The following is a 19,560-nucleotide window of genomic DNA, read 5'->3' on the forward strand; positions in this document are numbered from 1 at the left end:
TTCAACATATAATATATTTAGCTGGGTAAGTCAGGAAGAGTTGTACAACTTATAATTGAGGGTTAAAGGTTGAGGTTAAACAACCTCAATAGCACTGCTGTACCCACTCAGAATTATGTAAGTCATATCAGATTTGTATGTTAATTATTCGACAATTCATTCTTCTTTTTTCACATATAGAAAGTTGAAACAGGGTTCAGCGAGACGTCCGGGTAATATAATAAACAAGCTAACTGCGCTAACAATAGATCAGGAATGTGCAGCATTTTTTGCGAACTCTAGATATGAAACAAAAGTTAGTAACCATATTGTATTAAGTTGCTGTGAGCTGTAAATTCACCACTTTTAAGCAGAAGGCGGAAGATAATGTAATTTCAGCCTTATGGTGCAAAGCCTCTCTTCCCCCAGGCAGCTACCTCCATGTGTGCAGCAGCTTGTACCAAGGAACAGCGTGAAAGTGAAGAGCGCTCACCCCGCAGCACATGGCACACTGACTGGCAAAAAACAAATAAACAAACAACTCCTCGACTTTTAGGGGGCAGCCCTACAAAATCATGCACCAGCATTTATCGATATTAGCCCCTAGGCAGCAGAATTTATGACAAAACCTGCTGTTTAATAGTAGCCATCCTTGCACTTAGGTTCGCATGACTAACATATTAGCGAACAGTTGCCTAATTGGACATTGAGTATAACCAAAGCAACATTATCAATCCATCTTGAGTCATTTTACTGGCCACCTGATGAGCCCAGCTCTGATTTTATCTCACCCAACCCAGGAGAAAAATATATTTGTATGTCTAAATGCAATATGTTCTTAAACAGCTAGTTGCTGACTTTTTCTTTCTGGCATTTGGCCCTGGTGAGGTAGCACAGCATCATTATTTAGCTGGGTACAGGTAAAACTCAGTCATACACTCAATGTGCATGTCATAAAAACAACTTCTCCAAAGAAAAGGCTAAAAGGTTTCCAAAGCTGCAGGGTCGCTGATGTTCCAGCGTTGATGATGGACCACTACTAGCACCCCCTTTCATAATATACATTTGATTAATGTTAACACTATCAAAACTATTAATTAATGCAAATGTTAGGTAATGTATGGAATAGGGTTGGATTATAGTTTAAAATTTTGGCAACCGTCAGCCCAGTAACGATTGCAGGTATATTTATGCAGGTGTTAGTTGTGTTTTTGTGTTTTGCAGCTCCTGTTCTTGTGAGGCAGACCATGAAATTAGCAAAACAAACAAACAAAAAACAGCAACCGGTGATGTACCTAGTCAATCACCAATAGGCAATATATTTATCTTACCACCCAAACCTAGTATGGAACCCCCGATGTCATGAAAGATGATTATTTTCTATCTTGTTTGCAGCGTTACCTTGCGTGCACTTGCCAGATTGAAAACATAATTTCTCAGGTCTTCGGAGGCTCCAGAGTAAGGCTTTGGACATGGTTAAATAAAATGCTACAAAAATGAAAACTCAAAGTGGGAAACGTCTTTACAGGCGTTAGGGATTCAAGCCAAGACACAATGGTTGAGGCCAAATGTTTTACATCCTGATCTCATTTCCACTGTCATACCAGTGTCGCTTTCTAGGCTTCTCTGCATAATCCTTCTATAATGATGAAACATGTGTTGCGTACTTGATATGCACAAGACGTGTTAGATTTATATTGTGTTCATTAAAGAAGAATTCATGGGACCATTTCATGAGGATGTTTGCTGTGGTGCTGCATAATATGTGTCAGAGCTTTCATTCATCAACTCTGTGGAGTGAGCAGTAGTCCATAAGTGAGGACGTGTGTTCAACATTTTAGCTTTCCTTGTATCCATTAAAAAGCTATACTAGTAATGTGATTAAAAAAAAAAAAAAAAATATATATATATATATATGTCCAGTACAGGCCAAAAGTTTGGACACACCTTCTCATTCAATGTGTTTTCTTTATTTTCATGACTATTTACATTGTAGATTCTCACTGAAGGCATCAAAACTATGAATGAACACATGTGGAGTTATGTACTTAACAAAAAAAGGTGAAATAACTGAAAACATGTTTTATATTCTAGTTTCTTCAAAATAGCCACCCTTTGCTCTGATTACTGCTTTGCACACTCTTGGCATTCTCTCCATGAGCTTCAAGAGGTAGTCACCTGAAATGTTTTCCACTTCACAGGTGTGCCTTATCAGGGTTAATTAGTGGAATTTCTTGCTTTATCAATGGGGTTGGGACCATCAGTTGTGTTGTGCAGAAGTCAGGTTAATACACAGCCGACAGCCCTATTGGACAACTGTTAAAATTCATATTATGGCAAGAACCAATCAGCTAACTAAAGAAAAACGAGTGGCCATCATTACTTTAAGAAATGAAGGTCAGTCAGTCCGGAAAATTGCAAAACCTTTAAATGTGTCCCCAAGTGGAGTCGCAAAAACCATCAAGCGCTACAACGAAACTGGCACACATGAGGACCGACCCAGGAAAGGAAGACCAAGAGTCACCTCTGCTTCTGAGGATAAGTTCATCCGAGTCACCAGCCTCAGAAATCGCAAGTTAACAGCAGCTCAGATCAGAGACCAGATGAATGCCACACAGAGTTCTAGCAGCAGACCCATCTCTAGAACAACTGTTAAGAGGAGACTGCGCGAATCAGGCCTTCATGGTCAAATAGCTGCTAGGAAACCACTGCTAAGGAGAGGCAACAAGCAGAAGAGATTTGTTTGGGCCAAGAAACACAAGGAATGGACATTAGACCAGTGGAAATCTGTGCTTTGGTCTGATGAGTCCAAATTTGAGATCTTTGGTTCCAACCGCCGTGTCTTTGTGAGACGCAGAAAAGGTGAACGGATGGATTCCACATGCCTGGTCATTGTCCCGTTGAAAAATAAATGATCGTCCAACTAAACGCAAACCGGATGGGATGGCATGTCGCTGCAGGATGCTGTGGTAGCCATGCTGGTTCAGTGTGCCTTCAATTTTGAATAAATCCCCAACAGTGTCACCAGCAAAACACCCCCACACCATCACACCTCCTCCTCCATGCTTCACAGTGGGAACCAGGGAAACTTTTGGCCTGTATTGTATATATATACAGTACAGGCCAAAAGTTTGGACACACCTTCTCATTCAATGCGTTTTCTTTATTTTCATGACTATTTACATTGTAGATTCTCACTGAAGGCATCAAAACTATGAATGAACACATGTGGAGTTATGTACTTAACAAAAAAAGGTGAAATAACTGAAAACATGTTTTATATTCTAGTTTCTTCAAAATAGCCACCCTTTGCTCTGATTACTGCTTTGCACACTCTTGGCATTCTCTCCATGAGCTTCAAGAGGTAGTCACCTGAAATGGTTTTCCAACAGTCTTGAAGGAGTTCCCAGAGGTGTTTAGCACTTGTTGGCCCCTTTGCCTTCACTCTGCGGTCCAGCTCACCCCAAACCATCTCCATTGGGTTCAGGTCCAGTGACTGTGGAGGCCAGGTCATCTGCCGCAGCACTCCATCACTCTCCTTCTTGGTCAAATAGCCCTTACACAGCCTGGAGGTGTGTTTGGGGTCATTGTCCTGTTGAAAAATAAATGATCGTCCAACTAAACACAAACCGGATGGGATGGCATGTCGCTGCAGGATGCTGTGGTAGCCATGCTGGTTCAGTGTGCCTTCAATTTTGAATAAATCCCCAACAGTGTCACCAGCAAAACACCCCACACCATCACACCTCCTCCTCCATGCTTCACAGTGGGAACCAGGCATGTGGAATCCATCCGTTCACCTTTTCTGCGTCTCACAAAGACACGGCGGTTGGAACCCAAGATCTCAAATTTGGACTCATCAGACCAAAGCACAGATTTCCACTGGTCTAATGTCCATTCCTTGTGTTTCTTGGCCCAAACAAATCTCTTCTGCTTGTTGCCTCCCCTTAGCAGTGGTTTCCTAGCAGCTATTTGACCATGAAGGCCTGATTCGCGCAGTCTCCTCTTAACAGTTGTTCTAGAGATGGGTCTGCTGCTAGAACTCTGTGTGGCATTCATCTGGTCTCTGATCTGAGCTGCTGTTAACTTGCCATTTCTGAGGCTGGTGACTCGGATGAACTTATCCTCAGAAGCAGAGGTGACTCTTGGTCTTCCTTTCCTGGCTCGGTCCTCATGTGTGCCAGTTTCCAGTTGTAGCGCTTGATGGTTTTTATGACTCCACTTGGGGACACATTTAAAGTTTTTGCAATTTTCCGACTGACTGACCTTCATTTCTTAAAGTAATGATGGCCACTCGTTTTTCTTTAGTTAGCTGATTGGTTCTTGCCATAATATGAATTTTAACAGTTGTCCAATAGGGCTGTCGGCTGTGTATTAACCTGACTTCTGCACAACACAACTGATGGTCCCAACCCCATTGATAAAGCAAGAAATTCCACTAATTAACCCTGATAAGGCACACCTGTGAAGTGGAAACCATTTCAGGTGACTACCTCTTGAAGCTCATGGAGAGAATGCCAAGAGTGTGCAAAGCAGTAATCAGAGCAAAGGGTGGCTATTTTGAAGAAACTAGAATATAAAACATGTTTTCAGTTATTTCACCTTTTTTTGTTAAGTACATAACTCCACATGTGTTCATTCATAGTTTTGATGCCTTCAGTGAGAATCTACAATGTAAATAGTTATGAAAATAAAGAAAACGCATTGAATGAGAAGGTGTGTCCAAACTTTTGGCCTGTACTGTATATATATATTTTACTTTGTTTTTTTGAGGGGCAGTACTCTAACATTTACAAATACAGTGTGACCTTTTCACAAATGGAGTAAGCTGTGGACAAGCCTATAATCATTTTCTGTGCAGTCATCGCCAGCTGTACCTTATGTTCATAACTTTATATAACGGTGCAGCCTTGAGAGGCATTTGCTCTAATGGTTGTGAGGCTTTTTTCTTTTTTCTCTGCTCATCATACCCGTCCACCCCTTGAGGACTATTCCAAAGGGCAATCTTAGAGTGAGCAAGCTGCTATTAGAAAGCCGATACATTTGATGTGGTTCAAGGGTTACTGTACAGACTGATCTGTGGCCTGTCAAGACTTATTAGTGCTCATACAGGTTGAAATGGCAGACCACAACAGAATCCTGTTCTCAGAGAAAATCACTCTAATTATTTTTTAAAGGTTCTCATAAAACCTTTTGTAATCTAAATCATCCTTACACTCTTGTAGTATATTCCAGTTTTTATGAATTTATGTACTGTTTCTGAACAACTGCTGCTGAAACGCCACACAAGCTGCACTGTTGGCTCTGTTATTAGCCTTTTTTCCCAGCTGCTCCACTAATCCCCATAGGGAAATTCTCCTTTTCTTGCCTCCTCCACACAGTGGTCAGAGTTCAGGGTTTGCTGCAGGACTGCACCCCAGAATCAGGCAGGGAATAAGGGTCTCGCTCAAGGACAAGTTTCCAGCTTTTTATTTTGCCTTTCCTTTCATTTCAAACCCTCAGCGCCTGGATCAGATGAATACTCAGTGATGTTTTAGCCTTCATCATTTTTAAGGGTCACTTTGTAAGAGAAAGGATTGGTTCCTGCAAAGCCTGAGCCGTTCCCTCCCCTTTAGTTATTCACTGTGGAGTGTTAATTCATATCAAATCACAGTAGCAGCAAGGTGGAGGTTGTAAATAAGCAGGTAAATTGTGGGACACACTGGTCACTATAAACATACACTATGCCACATATTTGCGACCCCTCATCACAAGTTGTTGATTAAATGTGAGCTGTGAGTTCAATGAAAAGCTGAACTGAAGATTTCCTTTGACTGAGTTCTTAGGATGTTTCTTTGAGGTCTAAATGGGTAAATAAGATTAACTTTATTCAGCTGTTTAAAATCTTTTAGATTTTTTGACCTCTGAGGTTTATCTGGTGACCCCCTAGGGGGTCCAAACCCAGTGGCTATGAACTACTGTTCTCTATGCTTTACATATTTGTGAATTCGTATTTATTTTTATTAACCTTAAAATACAAGGTTATTGTCTGGCGGCCCCCAGGGACCTTCGTGCCGCCCCGTCGCCTTTACGAGGAAAAGGTGGCGCACCAAGCTTTAGAGAGCTGAAGATAAGAACAGGTGGGCAGGCGGGCAGGTGTCATATCTGTGCAGAGCACCAGAACAAAAACACTGACACATCACGGACATTATGATAATAACATCCAAAACACAAGTTTGACTCAGCGGTTTGTGTGACATGAGAAATACTTTCCAAACCAGTAGTCCTAAAGTTACGCAACACCATTTTTTCATCATGACACGCAACATGTAAATACACGGCATATGTAAATATACTATTTATTGCAGTTCACACAGTCTTTTGTGACACCTCCATCATGCATGTTGATATCGCGATGAAGGTAAATTTTCAATTGGGCAACCCTACACCCGAATGCTTCGAAGCTTCAATCATTCGCAGTGTTCAATGTCCAAAACAGTATTTAAATTTTCTGTTTTAATATGCAGATCTATATCTGTGTACACGTTTATTTGTATTTTGAATATATATTAACCTAAAAATTAAGAATTAGTAATTCAACATTATTCATATGCATCAACATTAATTATTGGTACATATTCTCCTACAAGGATATTTAAACTTTGTGAGAGTTGTGACTCATCAGTCACCAACAGTCCAGCACTGCTGAAACCATGGCAGTTTAAACCACATGTGACAGGCTTACAAATGAGCGAGCGAGATGTTGAGAAAGTCTGGAATAGTTTGCAAATTTGTGACCCCCAAAAAGTTAAGTGGCAGATATGCCAAATGAAAGGAGACTCACAAATCTACAACACGCTTGGCAAATCACCTGAAAATTGTATGTAACTGCTTTGCCATCTTGCAAAGTAGTCTTTTGCTCTAGCTCTAAAAACGTCCTCGCCCCTCACTAGAGTCCAGAACAGATGTTTCATTACGTGGGCATTACATGACCAGGCATAGTGAATCCACTTGATGAGGGCGGCTTTAACCACAGGTGTTCTCCCCTTGCGCATCCATTTTCTGTCTCCATCACTAGCAGCCATGACTGTTTCTTGTCGTTTGAGTAAACTACACGAGGTAGCCTGAGGAACATGAAGCAAAACACCAAGTTTTGCTGTTGCATCTCGTTACATCAAAACAACTTTCTTTTTCCAGTCATGATTTCAATGCGCACACAGCACAAGACTCAGGTAGCCAGCTGGAAGCAGTGTAGTGGTTAAGTGTAATGGTATGGTAAAACAAATAATAATGATATTAATAATTAAATAGATAGCAGTACAATTGTGTATGTTTTCATGTATGAAGACCCCGAAAAAACTGTGAGGGGACTACTTCATTACTATAAGAAGATTATTTAATCAGCATTTGTACAGTGTCCAAAGCTTTTTAATCCATGTAAGCAGTCGATCACTGTAACCATGATCACAATGAGTCGTTTCCACTGTACTGTATACAGTGTATACACACACACACACACTCAGAGGCTCTGCCCCCCAGCTCTTGCATTGCACTGAATTACTGTGTGCCTCTTTCCTTTTAAATGCATAACATTTATAAAACAACTGGTATATGTGGTGCAATGGGCTTTTACTAAACCAGTGGATTTAGCGATGGTACCTTGTGCTCTGGGATATTATCATAGGATATATGGACTCTAAAATTATTAAAAAAAAAAAAAAAAAAGTATAGAGTTTTCTAAAAAAGGGTGTCATGATAGGATTTGTATTTCCTTTTGCATTTTCTTTTTTCTTTAATTTTCTCTCTTCATTTATATTTTCAAATGAATGTTTTCTATTTGAATGTATTCTATTTTCTTTGTCCAACATCCAAAATAAATAAATAAACTAAACTAAACTAAAAACTAGGAAGTTGTCTTCGTTTTCTCAAGTTTTATGGACAAAAACGTTAATCAAGAAAATAGTCTGCAGAATAATCGGTAAATTTTAAAAAAAATAATCACTAATTGCAGTGTCAAGTGATGTATTGTGTGGGTTTTATTATAATTGACAATGTAGCAACACAACATTTTAAAATGTTTTTTTTTTAGTGTATGCACTTCCATTAAGTGGTGCTGTTGCATTTATAGTCAGAGGTTTAAAAAGTCCACTCTCCTCACCACAAACTGATTTGGAATAGCCTTAAAATGGCAATGCTTCAGTGTAACTGGAGTAGACAGATAACACCATAGACGGAACATATTTTTCTCTGATAGTTTTTTCAAGTAATTTGATTAAGATGTACTTACATGTATAAGACATCTTTGCAGTCTTGCCTGTGCATATGCAATAAGATGTTTTGCCTTGCATGGCATTTTCGGTGAAATTTTGGGTTGAAGTGAACAGACTTTTTTTTTAATCACTCCCACTGTGGGTGCTTGATAGTGAAAGTGAACTTGACTTGCATAATTTATGGTTTTGACTGACATTTTGTGAGTTTAGAAAAACACCATCCAGTATAGATGAGGGATTCCCCGAGGGTGGAGGCGACTGAAACAGTCCAAATGAGATCCAACCTGTAACAAGAGCTTAAACTAAGACTCTCCATCTGCTCAGGCACATTCAGATATGGATCACCGGTTGTGGTCGGACAGAAATGTAATCATCTTCTTTCTGTGTGCTTTCCGCAGGTTTTATGGGACACAATGGCTATCCAAGTCCATGTGAACACAAGTACTGTGGCTTGGGGCGTCACTGTGTGGCCAACCATGAGACTGGCCAAGGGGAGTGTAAGTGCTTGGATCACTGTAAACCACACTATAAACCCGTGTGTGGTTCAGATGGGAAGCTGTACCAGAACCATTGTGAGCTTCACCGGGCCTCCTGTCTCAGAGGACACAGGATTACCATCATGCACAGTGAGGAGTGCTTCTACAAAGGTAAGAGCTCGTGTGAACTTTCTCTGATGGAGGATGTTTGTGGTCCAGTGGATACCGCATGTTTTGCATCGTACCAGGTCCTGTTTGCCCTGTATCTTGTGTGGTTTGACTTAATCAAGTTTGCTTCCTGCTTTGACAGGCACTAAAAGTGTTTAGAAACATTTGATATGGGTGCCCAGTAGCTCAATTGGTAGACCTGGTGTCCCATGTGCATAGGCAATGTCTTTGCCACAGTGGCCACAGGTTTGATTCCAAACCATGGCTCCTTGCTGCATGTCATCCCCTGTCTCTCCCCTTTTATTCTTAATCTGTCCTGTCCAATGAAGGCATTAGAAAAGCCCAAACAAAAACTTTTTATACACTCATTATGTACATCTGCAAACCTGACAGCTAGTAAGGTTACCCACTAACTGTTCCCCATGTAAAGGTGATATATTTTTACTGGAATGAAGGAAAATGACCTGCAAGATGTGCTGTAGGGCAGGGATACTTTCATCCAAACACATGCAGTTTTACTATAGGTACCTCCATGGGACATGAATGCTTCGCCCTGGGCAGTGTTAGTGCCATGTCTGACTCACTGAGCTACACACAACTGCATCTAGGTTACTTATGACCTAAAGGAATTGGGAAATGAAAGACTTTTTTTAACATAGAAGAAGAGGAATAACTGAAACACGTATGAGCGAGAGGCATAAGCGGGGTGGGAAATTACCACCAGCTGAATGTTAGCTGCTGAGCCAGTTTACTCCACTGGCATCTTTGGCAGATAACCAACCACCATTGGGAGCTGCCCTTATAATTTTCTGCTCCTGTCTTGGTAAAATAATGAACGTCTCCATTTTGGCTTATAGACATAAAAGTTCCTACCCTAGATCTGAATGGCTTATTGAACAATCCAGTGAAGATAAATAATAAGCTCACCCTCAAACAGTGAACGAAGTAAACAAAGAAATTGATCACGATGTTGTGTTTTGTGGAGCTTGCTTGTTTTACAGAAATGATATCCAAATATTGGACTGGCTCTGATGTTGAGCAGCTTCTGCTGAATTAACTTTGAGGACTGTGGACTTACAGGAATAAATAGCCATTTGGGGGAAATATGACTCTCAAATCTGTACATACAATATGAAGCTACAGCTAGAAGCCGGTTATCTTAGCTTAGCATAAAGCCTCAACACAGGGGAAACAGCTAGCATGGCTAAGTCTGATGATAACAAAATCCGCTGACCAGCATCTCTTAAGCTCACTAATTAAGTAGTCACCAGGCAACCAGTGGGGACTCCAGGAAGTTACTGTCAGCATCCAAGAAATGGTCTGACACATAACCCATGGTAAACCAGCAAATTGTCTTTTATACTCTCCTGTTTTTGTGCGGATTGAACAAAAAAAGATATAACATTAATTAGAGAAGAGAGAATAGAATAATGAGTGTTTTGAACAGTCCTCATTCTAATTATGATTAATAATAATAATATACTCATAATTAATAATTATGAGTTATGTTTATATGCTTTGTGGTATGCACAGTATGTATTAATGTATATAGGTAAGCATCTGTGTACGAGTAGCTGTGAGTTTTTATTCATTTCTTATTTCAAGTTTTCCTCCCTGTTTAATTTTTATTTTTATGTTATTTATGTATTTATTTTTGTGTGTTTGTTAAATCTCACTTATCTAATATAGCTTGCACATTTATATATGATAATATTTGTCAAAGTTTGTCCTTTAACGTAGAAAGTTTTGTTACTCAGGATGGGAGGGATGGTGTTTGTCAAAGTTATTCCTACATTCCAAAATGTACAGAAAGCCAGAAGACAAAATCGAGGGGAAAAACGTGTTGATGAGTGAGATTTTATAGGTGTTGATGGATATATCTTGTCATCTTAGGAGTGGTAACACCCTTCTAATTGAACCTTTTCCTCAGAAAGCAAATGAGCATGTTTCCAAAATGTTGAACTAGTCCTTTAAAAAGACAGCGCTATTAAAAAAAACAGATAACCCATCTAGTCCTACTTCTGAAAAATGAACTGTTGTGCAAATCTTCTAACAACCCGGGGTTCTTGTTGGAGAAGCTGTACTCTGTAAAAGAGGATCCACTCAAGCGTCTGCGTTTTCATCTTGTCATAAAGAAAATAATGATGTTGGTGAATCCATGTGGGAGTATTACACAGAGAAAAACATGAAAAGCAGCAACGTAATTATGGGGGTATCTCTTATGTTCCCCGCAAAACAATTACCATTTTGAAGTAGATGCATGTTGTACTGCAAATCTAGGTACTTAATGTCAAAATACAAGCACGTACAGTACATCAAATAACATGATAGCACATAGCAGTGTTGAAGAACATCTTAGATGTAATGTGGCCAGCACAAAAGACATTGTAGAACATACAAAAACACTGATGTGTAATATTGACAAGTACAGCAGTCTATAACGTTGCATAGCAAATGCAACGCAAAGAACAAAAGACACAATCTGAAAGCAGTCATATAGCTCTTTGTGAAATGCTCGGCTCGTTTTAGAGGCAGAAGCAGGTGGTAGTGCTGTAGTGTTCATAATTCCCCAGAGAAGGCTGACTGCTCTCTACCATTGATTGTATAAACACACCAATTATTCTTAGTCCCTGGAAACAAGGCGACTCTCCCTTTTGTAAAGCTAGACATCAGTGAGGTAAGAGCTCCTGACACTGTGCACCTTCTGTTCTGTTCAGGGCAAAGGGGAATAGTTGCAAACTGCTTGCAGACAGCATATTCATAATATTCATGAGTGATTGACTGAGTCTCTGCATTGATTCGACGGTGTTTCTCAGCTCACTTGTTAACTTTGAAAAGTCATACGACTGGGAATGACTTTGGATCTATACAGAGTTGCTGATGAAAGTCTCTGTGGTCCTCCTTACAGAGGGTTTTTGGGGGCAACATCCTCAGATTGTAAAGGCAAAACAAACCAAAAACAAAAAAACAAACAACACATTTGTCTTACCAAGTACGCTTTCTTCCTCCACTGAAACGTTCAATTTAGGGACAAACAAAGCCTCACTGCAGGAAAGGAGAACATGTGTGTGTTTACAGCTATTCCCTACATAATACAAGAGCCAACATACAAACCATCTTAAAACCGCAGCCTCAAGACTTGGCATACATTAAGAGCAGCCTGTGCAGAGAGCGAGTAGGTACGCCAATGTTAACAATCAAAGCATCTGTTTCATCCAAATCACAAAATAAGGCATTTAGATCAGTGAAACATTCCTAGTGGGTGACAGTCTTAATCAGCCTCACATACGCCCTGTCCTGTCAGACTACACCCCCTCCGGCCCCATCCCCTCTACACCCAATCAGCATCTATCCGCAATGCAGAGTGGGATATTTGACCAATGTCAGGCGATCAATATCAGATCAACAGGAGCCAAAAGACAGAATAAAAAAAACACGAGCCTTCTTTTTTCTCTCATCTCCTCCTTCGCTCAGTCCAGACGTTTCTTCTTTTTACTCAGACTGATATGTAATCAATTTCTCATTGGACAAGAGCTCCAGGGAGAGGACACAGGAACCTGTTGGAGCGATTAGTAATCTCAGCTAAAGGCTTTGTTTTCTCTCCGAGCATTTTAAAATATTTAAAAATAAAATCGTAAATTATAAAAATGTTGTTTACAGTTTTAAATCTTTACACAGGAAAACAGAGGGATCGCCTAAATGTTACACAGCCGCTGAGGATTTGCTCTTTGTTGCAACTACAAAAGACACCATGGCAATCAGAGGAAATGGATAATTGAGCAAATGTAATAGAGCTTACAACCAAATCTAGATGTAATTATGATTCAGGGGTTATTAGCGGGTAAAATGGAATGTGCCCTCAATGGCATGTTAAATGTGTTACTTGATTATTTGTCCTCCAGGTAATGGGTTCAATTTACCTAGCAATATGGAGATATACTCATTATCACAGCATAATAATGAATTCCCTCAGTTCAATATTAGTTACCAGCATGGAGGAGGTTATGTTTGGGTCCCATTTGTGCCTCTGTGTGTTAGTCTCTGTTAGTTACCAGGATGTCTGCTTAACAGATTTAAGTTAATTTTGGTAGAAAGTCAGGCCACAGGCCAAGAAGCAGTGATTACTTTGTAGCCACATTAACAGCTGGCCTGAGGGGTGGTGATGTCAGTCGATTTATTGGTCGGGCCACTACTTTGGTCCAGACTGAAATATCTCCACAACGATTGGGTGGATTGACATTCAATTTTGAACAGATATTCATGGTACAGAGAAGATGAAGCTGACAGGGTTTGGTCCTCCTCTGACGCTTTCTCTAACGCCTTGGTGGGTTTTTTTTGGTGAAATATCTTGACAACTGTAAAATGAATTGCCATGAATTTTGGTATACACAACCATGTTGAGTTGTAACTTTAATGATATCCTGACCTAACATTTTGCGCCATCATCAGAGGAATTTTCAGTTTTCTTCAATCTTTAAACCTACCACTGAACCTACCTTTGGGCGGCACAGTGGTGTGGTGGTTAGCACTCTGGCCTCACAGCAAGAGGGTTGCCGGTTCGATCCCGGGCATGGGAGCCCTTCTGTGTGGAGTTTGCATGTTCTCCCCGTGTCAGCGTGGGTTCTCTCCGGGCACTCCGGCTTCCTCCCACAGTCCAAAGACATGCAGATTGGGGACTAGGTTAATTGATAACTCTAAATTGTCCGTAGGTGTGAATGTGAGTGTGAATGGTTGTCTGTCTCTATGTGTCAGCCCTGCGATAGACTGGCGACCTGTCCAGGGTGTACCCTGCCTCTCACCCGATGTCAGCTGGGATAGGCTCCAGCCCCCCCCGCGACCCTCAAGAGGATGAAGCGGTTAGAAGATGAATGAATGAATGAATGAACCTACCTTTATACCTAAACTTACCTGTTGACGAATGTAGATTAACCTAACTCACTCTTAATAATGATATTCCCATGTAAAACCTACCTGTGCACAGGATCACATATATGCAGCTTACCATAATACTGACATACAGTGCTCCAGTTAAGAGGCGGACAGTTTTCTTCAACACTTGCTTGCATGATGTTCCCTTATATGAAAAAATAATGAGAGCACTTGCAGGGTAGGACTCCAGCCTGGTGTCTCTGTTTAATAATTACTCCACATGTGTTTAGGATGTGTCATATGCAGCCTGAACAACGGGTGAAGAACTCTCAGTGTATCCAGCCCTCAGTTGTTGCCACAGGATCTGCATAAAGACCTTGTCATTACAGCAGCATAAGGTCTTCCTCTTGTCCCGTATATTAAACTGGTTGTAATCTATGACCATAGGCTGTTAAATTCAGTACACAATGCCATAAATGAACTGTCACTGCCAGATGGATGACATGCTGGTTCCACTAATGCTCTGCTGACTGCCACAAATTGGCTCATACTTCCCTTGTTGTTAGATATACAGAAGCTAATGAAATGGCGATCAGCTGGTCACACATGGTCTATTTCCATCATTTATCAGCCACTTCCACACCACACCACGTTCACTCACCAAACCTAGTTTTAATTATTGATGTGCAGGTCATCTTATTTTAGACCCCTGTGTGTCCAGCAGATCTAAAATCCTTTACTACACAGAACCTCTTCCAGTGCAAATATTCTTAAAACAATTTTTTAGCGATTTGCCAAGACACATTTTACAAAAATCATTGTGTTTATATAATGGATTTACCTTTTCAGATTTATCTTAGGTAATCTATGATAATGCCACTAATGAGCCTTGTGCCGATTGGTGATTGGATTGTGTGCTGACAATTGAAGGGACAATTGTGTTTCCTACACCGATAATAAGGCTAAGTCCATAGGAGTAGTTAACTCTATGGATATAATTTGGATTGTGATGTTAAAGATAAGATAATAATGTTAAACAGAACATGATGTTGTAATATTGTCATATCAAGCAGTCACACAAACTTTATAAAGGGGGCATTGCTTGAATAGAAGAGATAATGCTCTAAAAAAATATATTTTTCAATGTTTAAATAAAAAAAACCCCAGATGTCTTCTTTTCTTCTTTTATGATGTTTATCCATGTACCTTTAACTTGAAGAAAGCCTAAAGGTTTGATTGTGTTGCTAAACAGAGAATAAATGATTTATTTAAAACAAATAAATATACTACTACTACTACTACTACTAAAAATGTAATTATCAAGGTAATAGAAAGATTTTAACACTGTGAATGTGTTAATTCACCCATGAAATCTGATTCAAATAAGTAACTTTATGACGTACTCTTAGAAATACAAAACATGCTTGAAATGGACAACTATTTATTTAAATGAAGAGGTCAGTGCTTTAAGGAATATTTTACCCACAAAATGACCATTTGTAAAAAAAAAAATTAGCCTCTAAAAACCTTAGTAATAGAGTCTGGCTTTGAAGAGAGCATAGGTAAGTTTTACTTTCAGTTTAGTTCTCCATTTGTTTTTGAAGCACTGAATATACGACTGGATAAATGAGACTTGGAATATACTGCATAAGTTCTGTGAGAGTTTGTAAATAAATGTTTTGATGTAGTATTGCTGTTGTCAAATGTGGTCCCCAATCAATCAATCAATAAATAAATCTATATGTTGGCTGTTTTCCATGGAGACATGCAAGAAAAACAAAATTTGATTTATTTACTAATATACTTTTTATTGGCAAAATATTTCTTTAAAGGTCAAGTGCTTAAATTCCAAATACGCAGATAGTGGGAGTTTATTTAGATAGATGAAATGCTTAGTCTACACCACAAAGCCTGCTGACATATATCAGCACACTGTGGCATAACTCCCCTGACCACCTCCTACTCCTGCCAACCCCTGGTCATTGGATCACCTTTTGACAGTCTTAAGTGTTATATCATTGTATTTGAGAGGCTTTTTCAGGTCAGAACTCAAGAGGCATCTTGGATGAGAGGTCAGGTGTCGTCAGGAAACTCAGGCAAGTCCAGTTGCCTATGATAAAGCACTTAAGATTACCATGACCTGGATGACTGAGAATCTTCACCAACCTACTGACAATCTTGAGTAACCAAGGTTGGACAGTATGAAATTAAAAACGATCTCCCAACCTGATCAGCAATTTAAGATATGTATTGAAAGAGGAACTACAAACATTTTCAATGTTATTCATGTGGTCTAACACAGTCTAAAAATATTGGTTAACACGAACTACTCACCTAGATCCAAAAACTAGAGTACTAAAACTCAAATCTGTTATGTCATGGGGTATAAAGTTTAGGGCTGCTCCATAAACAGTGAATTGGGAAGGATGTTCTAGATGGTGCTGAGAGCACACATGGGAATGTCCTGTGTATCTGGGTAGAGTTTCAGTTTCAGAACTGAGAACACTGCAACAGATTAAAGGTCATTTGGGTATAAAAAAGGAAACAAACATTGTGGGCATCCACAAATCATGCTCCCATTCAGTGTCCGTGGAGCAGCTCCAGACTTTATACCCTATGACATCACAAGCAGGAGATTTACTTTGCTTTGAGAAAGAGCAGCTCATGTTCGCAAATATTGAATAAAATTTCCAAGGCCATGGAAATGATATATCAAAAGTCTAAATTTAGGTGTTGCTCCGCTTTAAGTTGCTCTCTTGAAAAGTGATGGTGCTACAGCAGAATATGATGTTGCCTAGCATCGGTCGATTCTTTAACAGGAGCTGTGATATTGTACCATTATCTCCTGTATTCAGATCTCTCACTGATGTCTTAATGAGACCACATATCATCAGCAGACAAGTCCAGGCCATCTCATGATCACTGAAAAGATTCTGCTTTATATTAATTTGATAGACAGACGATTAGTCCCCTGGGCAAGCTTAAACTTAGAGCCGTGGAAATGATTGCTTTTGAACTGACACCATATGCAAAGAAGCTGAGCCATTATTGGTTCTGGTCCCAGCTGGCTGGGGTATGTTGGAAATGGACAGGCCTTGTCAGCCATACCTTCTCTTTGCCTCATATCAGCTATGGAAGACAGGATAAAAAATGACAGCCATGTGTTGACTGAAGCTTCTCATTAGCACTGGGGAGAGCATATGACCCACCATTTACCCCTCGCACTGCATGGCAACTTAGCCAGGATCGGATCTGATTGAAAATTAAGTGGTGCACAAAAGCCTGTCCAATCTGCGGAGGGAAATGTGTGCATGAAGGCGAGCAATCTCGGCAGCAGGCAATTGCCACGAGCGGAGACAATCAGGGCTAAGGTTGTGGCACATCAAGCGAGTGGTTTCAGTGCATTCAGCACATCCAATTATCTGGGAGATCATACATTTAGAAAACCTTCAGACATTTGGCTCCCAATAAAACTCCTGTGCCAGAGCTTCTCAGTTTTTTATTTACTATTTGCCATGCGGTTGCACTGCATCATTCACTTAACTGTTGCATCATGATGTTGGGAAACATGGATCAAATCTGTATATGAGCCTTGTTTCAGCACTGGGATGGGCTGGTGGTGTTAGATTACATCATACCTGGATGAAGTGAAATGGCCTGCAGACTTCGTGCTGTTACATAAAATATTGATTTGGACATTTAAGCCATACCAAATCCAAACCTGCATATCTCAAAAGACAAACACATATTCACACAGTCACCAATCATGCAGGGTTTGAAAAATCACCTCTAATGCATTCAGGTGATTTTTAATATGGACCTTGCCTTTGAATTAAACTGAAGGTAATAATACTGAACATTCAAATCCATTCAAACATGTTAATAAAAGAGATAATTAGAGTTTATAGATTTTAATTATGTGGCTGAATGGCTAAAATCTAAGATATGTAAAGTTAGTATTCTGCCATTAATAGGATGTAGCGTCTAGCTAAATATACCTGACAGGAAAAGTAGTGTAATAGTGTAGAACTTTTAATTACAGTTATGGTTTCAATCTGAAATGTTTGCTACATTTAAATGACAAAATATGATTGAGTAAAATCTTGGAGCCTAGAATAGCACTCTCACTTTCATAATTACAGTGCCATTGACGTTGCTTGACTACCTGTACTGTATGAGTGATCTCACCTGCACCCCTGCTGTGTATGTCTCTGTACAACCATTCCCTGTAGGGCTGCAGTTTATTCAGCTGGTTATCATCTTGATTAATCAGATTATCTTTAGTACATCAGAAAAGGGTTAAAAATGCCCATTACAGCTTTCCTGACTGCAAGCAGACATTTTCAAATTGTTTTAGTTGCTAACAAACAAAATCCAGAGATACTAACAGTGGTTTTACTATCACTGAATCCAGAGAAATACTGCTCATCTTTACAGGTAGGTCAAAAAGACTTTATTTCAAACCTAAGATAAATATATAATATATATATAACTAGAGCACTCGGAGAGCACAGACCTCTGCCAAGCAGCTCGGATTTCCCGCCATTTTATTATTTTATTCACTTCACTTCAACCGATCACCATCAAAATTTTATCATCTGTTCCTTGTCATCAAAATCCGTTCAGAACTTTTCGAGTTATTTTGCAGACAAACAGACCAACGCCGGCGAAAACATAACCTCCTTGGCGGAGGTAATAAATATATGTCCCTACCCCTTTCTTACATTTCTTCTTTTAATTCATACATTATTTATACAAATTCCCAAATTTATTTACAACTAATATGCAACTATCCCCAGTCTATTTACTACCCAATTAATAAATAAGTAATAAACCCAGTTTATTTACAGTCCAAGTACCACCCAGTGATACAAACTAAATACGCACTCCTCTAGCACAACCTTTCCTCATTTATGTATCTGCCAAAAATGTATAGTGTGTATAGTTTTAAAGATTGATTTATATTTGTGCTTTGTTTCAACTCATCACACAGCCCATTCCAGAAGTTTTAACCCACTTCCGTGTCACAAAACATTTTTTGAATGTTGCCCAGAAGTAGATTATTTCTTGCTGTAAACTTGCAGTTTTAAATGTGACCAGATCTAAGAATATCAATACATGTGACTTTAAAAACGGTGTGTTGGTGTGTTCCCTGTACCCCACATTATATGGTGTCCTGATTGCTCTTGTCTGAAGGATGTTAAATGGTTGTAAGTTGCTTTTGTAAGTGTGGTCCCAAACTTCCACACAGAGTAAGTCAAATATGGTAGTACAAGTGATGAATACAAAATGTGCAGTGATTTATGGTCCAGTATGTGTTTCGTTTGTATGACTCAGGTAGCACAATTCTTGATTTTCTGTTCAACTAATAGATCAATCATCTAAGTACTTAAGCTCTTATATACACAAGATTTGGGCATCAGTAAGCATCTCAGGGTTCAAAGTATTTACTATAGCTGATGGTTAAAGCTGACAAATTTTTAACACAGCGTACTGTAGCTCTAACATAGAGGCTGTATATTGTTCCTTCCTCTGTTAGTGACAAATGTGATTAAGTTGTGCTCCAAACCATTAGGGATGTGCAGGGTATGTAAGCTGCAGTGATACGATCTGATGGACAGAACGAGAGAAAGAGGGAGAGAGGAGGTGAGTTAGCCCGTTTGTGGGTGAGAAACTACTCAGAGGGTAAACATGTCAGATTTTGCATAATCACTGAGAGGGAAAAATCAATAGAGGTTTGACGTTGATGGGGGCTTGACCCTTCCATTCCCTGTGACAAGTCAGCGTCGGTCACAGGGTCTAATGTATGTTTTGTCTTG

The 19,560-nt window shown here is 39.6% G+C and overlaps 1 protein-coding gene across 2 annotated transcripts in view; it reads left to right on the top strand.

Annotated features, from left to right (window-relative positions):
• Nucleotides 1-19,560, top strand: part of fstl5 (follistatin-like 5) — a 271,372-nt gene that overhangs the window by 81,456 nt on the left and 170,356 nt on the right. For both annotated transcript variants that reach the window (XM_049585115.1, XM_049585116.1), the window contains exon 4: nt 8,627-8,875. In XM_049585115.1, the coding sequence (XP_049441072.1) occupies nt 8,627-8,875 (249 nt within the window). The remainder of the gene's footprint in view (nt 1-8,626; nt 8,876-19,560) is intronic.

The sequence above is a fragment of the Epinephelus fuscoguttatus genome, linkage group LG9 (assembly GCF_011397635.1).
Source record: "Epinephelus fuscoguttatus linkage group LG9, E.fuscoguttatus.final_Chr_v1".
NCBI classification, from domain to species: Eukaryota; Metazoa; Chordata; class Actinopteri; order Perciformes; family Serranidae; genus Epinephelus; species Epinephelus fuscoguttatus.